Source organism: Chaetura pelagica, unplaced genomic scaffold (genome assembly GCF_000747805.2).
Source record: "Chaetura pelagica isolate M959 unplaced genomic scaffold, ChaPel_1.0 scaffold68, whole genome shotgun sequence".
Classification (NCBI taxonomy): Eukaryota; Metazoa; Chordata; class Aves; order Apodiformes; family Apodidae; genus Chaetura; species Chaetura pelagica.
This window is the reverse complement of record NW_009954407.1, coordinates 4,106,939-4,113,926: the sequence shown is the minus strand read 5'-3', so window position 1 is coordinate 4,113,926 and position 6,988 is coordinate 4,106,939. Positions and strand designations below refer to the sequence as shown.

Sequence of the window (6,988 nt, the reverse complement as noted above, 5' to 3'; positions counted from 1 at the left end):
CCTGCCATGTCCTGCCTCCAAAATCCTGAAGCAGATGTTAAGTGACAGTAAGAAAAAGTAAAAACCTACATGATATGCTTGAGGATTTCCTTGCAAACTCTCCCAGGCTCCATTTCAAGCTCTAAAATTTCCTGAAATCGAAGTGGTTTCTATCCGTTAACCAATCCTTAGGGGGTTTCTCTTTCAGGATCTTGTCCAGTATCCTCTCAAATTATTTTGCTCTCACAGCAACCTACAGCAGAGTTTCACTAGTCTATCATCTGTTGCAGGAAGAAGTACCCTTTCTTTTTACTTATTTTTAAATCTGGCTTCTACTGCTTTCATTTGCTTTTCCCTTGCACTTATAGTGGGAGAGTCAATGAAGAACCTACTCCCATCATTTGTGAGTTTATCATGCTCTTTAGCCTTTGCTCTTGACAGGGAGTGCTAGCTTGTTTAGTCATTCCCGAAAACAGATACCCCTGATCTTCCCTGTTTCCACTCTCTGACTCTATTCCAAGTCTGCTGTGCCATTTCTGAGATGAATGGAGCATAAGCATTCACAATAATTAAGAAGTAGGTTAGCTATGACTTTACACAGAAGAATAATTGATGTCATTTGTTCTTTCCCTCTTTTCTTTTCTTTTCTTTTCTTTTCTTTTCTTTTCTTTTCTTTTCTTTTCTTTTCTTTTCTTTTCTTTTCTTTTCTTTTCTTTTCTTTTCTTTTCTTTTCTTTTCTTTTCTTTTCTTTTCTTTTCTTTTCTTTTCTTTTCTTTTCTTTTCTTTTCTTTTCTTTTCTTTTCTTTTCTTTTCTTTTCTTTTCTTTTCTTTTCTTTTCTTTTCTTTTCTTTTCTTTTCTTTTCTTTTCTTTTCTTTTCTTTTCTTTTCTTTTCTTTTCTTTTCTTTTCTTTTCTTTTCTTTTCTTTTCTTTTCTTTTCTTTTCTTTTCTTTTCTTTTCTTTTCTTTTCTTTTCTTTTCTTTTCTTTTCTTTTCTTTTCTTTTCTTTTCTTTTCTTTTCTTTTCTTTTCTTTTCTTTTCTTTTCTTTTCTTTTCTTTTCTTTTCTTTTCTTTTCTTTTCTTTTCTTTTCTTTTCTTTTCTTTTCTTTTCTTTTCTTTTCTTTTCTTTTCTTTTCTTTTCTTTTCTTTTCTTTTCTTTTCTTTTCTTTTCTTTTCTTTTCTTTTCTTTTCTTTTCTTTTCTTTTCTTTTCTTTTCTTTTCTTTTCTTTTCTTTTCTTGCCAAATGCTTCATTTGGAACAAGAATTTTGAAGAATCATCTCATTTGTCAAGCCCTAATGTTTGGAGACAGAATATTTAGGTTCAAATCCCTTCAACTAAGAACAGGTTCTCTAGACTGTCTTTCCTTGACAAAACACTTCCATCACTGGGTCACAATGTGAGAAGGTGGAACAGGTGTCACCCTGTCCTCTGTCTTAAACAGAAGTAGCAAAGGCAATCAGATCAAGACACTTGATCCTCTCAGTGTGTGCTTAGGTATGTCTTACTGACTTAGGGATGAGGGAGGTCATCTAAAAGAACATTTGGGTTTGTATCCCAGTTACACTTAGGAGAGAAAGAGGCACTGAGTGGCATGTAATAGGATCAATAAGGCACATGTGGAAGAGGAATTGTACCTGCCTGAATGCTTTCCTGGAAGCCTCAAAAGGTACCAGCTGAGTCAGGGACTTGTAATTAAAATTTTGTGTTCAGGCATCTAAGTTCCATTGGCGTCCTACTTTTAGTGCTGAGCTTTCCTTATTAAATGTAGCACAGTATTTTTGTCATCCATGGAACTTTTACCAGAATAAGGATTTCTGAAATTAGCTAACTCGAACAGTAAGTCCTGGAGTCTTTGATTAGTAATGAAAAATTCTGATTTTCAGGGTGAAATCTACATCTGGTGGATTAAAGAATACCTAATTCCAAGTATGGACAAGAAGTAGAAGGCAACATGAGCTGCTGAGAGGCATGTCTCATGTAGAATAATCTATGACTCTTTTACACAGTGCTTGTTTTTCTTTAAAAGTCTATTATTTCACCCAGACCAGATAGAGCCACAACATCAGCCAGCGGTGCAAAAAAAGTAAAGCAAATGCTCACTTCATTTCTAAAACCTTCAGTTATTTCCACCTGAGTCTGAAGACTAAGTTGACCAACATCAGTAATTTGTATTCAACAAGCAACCTGCAACATACCTTCCTACAAAAGTACTCTGCTGCCAACAGCTTCTCTACCTGCTGGAGCCAAGATTAATTTGCAGTCCCACTCTCTTTGAAAAATTTGCTACCTTTCAATGAGTGGATTTTGTTTATTTAATACTGTAGGTCCTTTTCTTCCTGTTGATTTATCTTTCCAATGCAGAAGCCTTGAAATGTATTCAAAAAGGTAACTTTTGTCTTTATGGGAAAAGCAGCTTATTCAATAGCCAAAGGATGTCTCATACAGGAAAGCCACATAAATGGTGCCCAAAGCTGTGAGAATCAAGCTCTTAAGTGGGAATGGGGGGCTCCGGAACTGCTGCAGACTTCCAGGCCCTACAGGGAATACTGAGAAGCACAGCACGTTTGAACAGGAATTGAAATTGTCTGTGAAAGAACAGAATCTGTTCACCCTTACATTCCTAATTAGAGAACTCATAGTGGGCAGTGACCACTTAAAACGATGAGCACTGAAAATGAAGGAAGTTGCCTTCCTTAAGAAATGGGTGCCTGCACTCGTAAACTAGCATCCTGATTTATAATCCAGATTATCATTAGAATAGTTTCACATTACCACCGTGATTTTATATGTAATATTTAGTTTCTTTCCAGGAATTCAGATAGAAGAGCATATTTAGAGGTGAAGAAATGTCGAATACAACTTAGACAACTTTCCTTACATGTTGTATTCAATAAACACTTCAAAGTAAAGCTTTAACTGTTTTAGATATGTCCCACAGATTAATGTGCTGAATAAATGCTAGGCTACACTGACATTAACATTTAAAATGTCATTTGTTTCTGCACTTTTTTTCATTCTTGCCAGTATTTCAACCTAAAATAAATCCATACTGTACATTCAGATTTTAGTACATAAAAATCTCTGTGGTAAAAAAAGGCATAAGATGATTACAACAGACAGTTCAACAGTCCTAAAATTCTTATTTTTGTTTTAGATACGGGAGGACTACATTTCTCCATGGGAACTATGCATCATCATCCATAGGAACATGTAATCTTAGGTGTAAAAATGCTCAAACATTGAAAATAATATACAGTAATACTACTGGGATGTAATTGAGTTTGAACTATGCCAAGTACCTGGCCTACAAAAATATAATCAAAAAAGAAGGGTCTGATCCCATTGTCCTTTAACAGTTAAAGGGCTTATTTAATCTAAACATGCAGACATGAGAATGAAGAGAAAGTGTGATTTGATTTAGAAAGCTGAGCCAATGCTCTGAATCCTTCAGATTCTCATTATTATTAATTGGGGCTGTCCGCTAAAGAGCAAGAAGTTGCTTTTCTTGTTGGTCATGACATGTATTCTGTCTGCTAGCTTGGAAATACAGTCCTGACATCAGTTGTGTAAGAATAATTAAAATATTTAAGGAAACATTATTATTTTTGTGTGAATAAAGTCATGGTACTGGGATGCCAGAAACAAACTAAAAACAAGAGACAGATCTTTTCTAGGCAATCAAAAATTAAAGTGAGACAAAACTAACTGAGCAATTCATAGTTTAATTAGCTGCATTTTGAAATGCAAAACCCTGGCTGAGGTCAAGAAAGTGGAAGTAGAAAGGTGTAGATGAGCTAATTTTGGAGATTTTTTACATTATTTGGGGAAATTGCCCACATATTTTGGTAGTATGAGTAGGAGATCTTCTTTAAGTCTTGCCTAAATATTTACACCTCTGTGATTCAAATTTAGCCACAATTGTAATGTAATTTATTAAAACATGTTCCTTTTTCTAATAACATTTTTTCTTGCCTACGCAGATTCATAGTCTACTTACTGAAGACTTCAGATACTTTTTCCATAAGCACAGTGAGACAAAAGCTACAAAAAGGGCACACCCTATTGACGTTCAGGAGGTTCTATGGAACACATCAGTAAACTGGGGAAGATTTCCAGAGAGCATCTTCAGCTTGAGATAGATGCAGGCTAAAGATTACAGATTTGTTTGTTTCTCATCTAAAATAAAAATGTAAAAAAAGCAAGTGAACTGTTCATAGCGGGTTTTTCCTTTAATTTCTGTAGCAGATCTTAATAGGAAATCTATTCTAACTACACAGTAGCAAAGACAAATAATCACACAGGACTTCTCATGTACCCTTACTTGAGACTGAATAGCATCTCACTCCACAAGTAGTTCCATTGAACTTCAGTGAATGGCACTCACTGAGAATACTCAAGATAATACCCTGCTCCATAAATAATTACATCAGTACTTGGCTTCAATAACACTGTGGAAGAAGGTGCTATTCATATCTCAGCAGGAATATTAGAATCAGGCCCCTAAGCATTTCTTCAATAACACAGAGAACAGACTGTCACTGTCTTGTCATGCCCAAAAGAACTTTTTTGCCTGCATCTGCTCTAGTAGCTTTTTCTTCATTGAGATTGATTTGACCACCTTGTCTTCCCAAACACATGTAAGACTAAGATTTCACTGCTCAGCCTCCCAGAGGTAAAAGCAAACCTCCCAAACAGATTCATTAGAAAGGACTTCCTGTAGAGCTCTGCAAGTGATCTCATCTACATTTTTGAAACTAGAAGCAAATGAGGCCAGGATCTACACGCTGCCTCACTCAAACTATTCAAGATGGTCTCCAGAATGTAAAGGCAGACTGCCATACAACCCATTCACACAGCCCTAGGTCTGGTTTCTTCTGTACCAGAAACGCGTAATGGTAAGAGCCAGCCTGTTCGACCCAGTCCTTCTCTGTCACCAAGCCCTAGGAACCATGCACTGATACTATGCAATAATTTATTCATTTATTTAACGGGAAAAAAAAACCTAAAGGAAATAATGTCAAAATTCTAACAAAATATTTACTCCTATAAACTAAAACTATCAGATCAGAGCATGGTTAGTTATGGAGAGATGCTCAGGGAGGAACACATGCATATGAAATCTGATTACATCAGTCTAATAACCCATACAGGATATTCATTTTTTGGCAACAATCATGTCGTTGAACACACTGAGCAGTGTAGCTCACACATCTTCAGACTGAGCCATCATTGAGAACGAATCATCCATCTAGAAAGGGTGTCCCCTTCAAGTCAGGTTTGAAAACAATCCTGTATCAGTCTAGAGGCAACAACAACAACAAAAAAGTAGCTGCACTTACACCTCATGTATGGGCAAAAAGCCTTGTTTTCCCATCCTGACAGATCTTTTACATTCATGAATGTAACATGCACATGCATGTATTAAAGTATTACATTATACAAACCCATCTCATTTTTTAAAAAAACAATACGATTAAATTATCAAAAAGCATAGTTTTCTTTTTAAAAGCTGTGTTTATGCCTTGCATTGTTTGCAATGTGGCAGGACCATGTCTCCAAAATTATACCGTGTTGCACATTACATTATGATCGTGTCATGGCAAGCTTGATCTGTACTCCCACATTTTCATATACCTCCACACATATATACAAACACCTGCTTATTTTTGCCCTTTAAATGGACTTTAAGTACATCTGATTTTAGGAAATAGGCTGGCAACATAAATAAGACAATAAAAACTTATCAAAAATTTTATGCTGGCCCATTCTTTACTGAACTAGTAGAACTAGTAGAAGAGAATTACAAAACTGAACTAGTAGAAGAGGATTACAAAAGAATAAGTACTTTTTCTTTTTTTTAGAAACAGGGTAGTTTAAAAGTGACATTAAAACGATACTGATGCCCTTACAAAGATGACACATTTTAATTAAAGGTCAGTTAAGTTAATTACATTTATAGCTGAATTATTCCGCTCTACTTTCAGAAACGAGGTAACAATATTTTTCACATGACAAAATTTAAATTAAAAAGCAGTTTGCTCTAACTAGCAGAACTTCGTACAAAATTGCTTTCACTCTAAGTAACCTAACACCGATCTTTGTCTAAAGAGCTTCATGGTTTCAGAAGTAGCACCACCTATTGGGTGAAAAATGTAGGTTAGTGCCTATTTTATCCCTAGAGACGTATTGTAAAAAGTGTTTTGTACATAACGGGCTGAAGCTCCCAAATTTCTCATACCTAAATACAAGCAAACAACTAGTACTGTCTAGTGACCTGTTTATAGAAGATTAAACATTCAAAACGATCGTTCAATACGATACAAACCCCACCACTTAAGCTCCTGATATTTATTTGACAAAAGTATTTAAGACAGCCCTTCAAACAGCACCAACTGACTCACGCTGGTTATTCTACTACCGAATAACAGAACATCGCATGATTTTTAGGTTATGCTCCAGTTGCACAGATCTGAATGAGCTGAAAATTAATTATGTACGTAGCCTGAAGAAAATGTATTAATCCATATTCTGTATGCAGTGCCCACGTGAAGGAACGAGTTTTGTTTTGCTTTCCGAGGCAGCTGCTATGCCCTGGTTCGGAGCAATCGCTGACGTTGCCCGTTCCTGGAGAACGACTCTTCTTTTGGACTGAAATTTTGCACCTACTCCCCCGTTCTCTTCGAAACGGTTCATGTGAGAGGCTGAAGTAACATTTCATATCCCACGTCCACAGAGCAGCTCGACGTCAACACTGCTCGGCAGGGACTTTCTCTGCCCTCCTGCCACCGGCGCACCCCCGGGAGGGGGGCTGGGTCCCCTGCCGCTCCAGGCAAAAGGGCGAAAACCCACCGGAGCCCGGGAAGAAAAGTTGGCCATAAACCCCAAGATGAATTGATGCAAATATCACTTACCCACTCTGAGGATACAGACGAGCTGGACGCAGGCAACCAAGCGCCCTAGAATGAGCATGTCCAAATCGTCCTTTGCCACCTCCCGTCCGTCTGCCTGCCC

At 36.9% G+C, this 6,988-nt stretch overlaps 1 protein-coding gene across 1 annotated transcript in view; it reads right to left on the bottom strand.

The window, feature by feature from the left end:
* Positions 1 to 6,981, bottom strand: part of PTPRZ1 (protein tyrosine phosphatase, receptor-type, Z polypeptide 1) — a 136,705-nt gene extending 129,724 nt beyond the window's left edge. Inside the window, exon 1 of the mRNA XM_010004306.1 lies at positions 6,889 to 6,981. Within this exon, the coding sequence (XP_010002608.1) occupies positions 6,889 to 6,946 (58 nt within the window). The 5' untranslated portion in view covers positions 6,947 to 6,981. The remainder of the gene's footprint in view (positions 1 to 6,888) is intronic.
* Between the last annotated feature and the right edge of the window lie 7 nt (positions 6,982 to 6,988).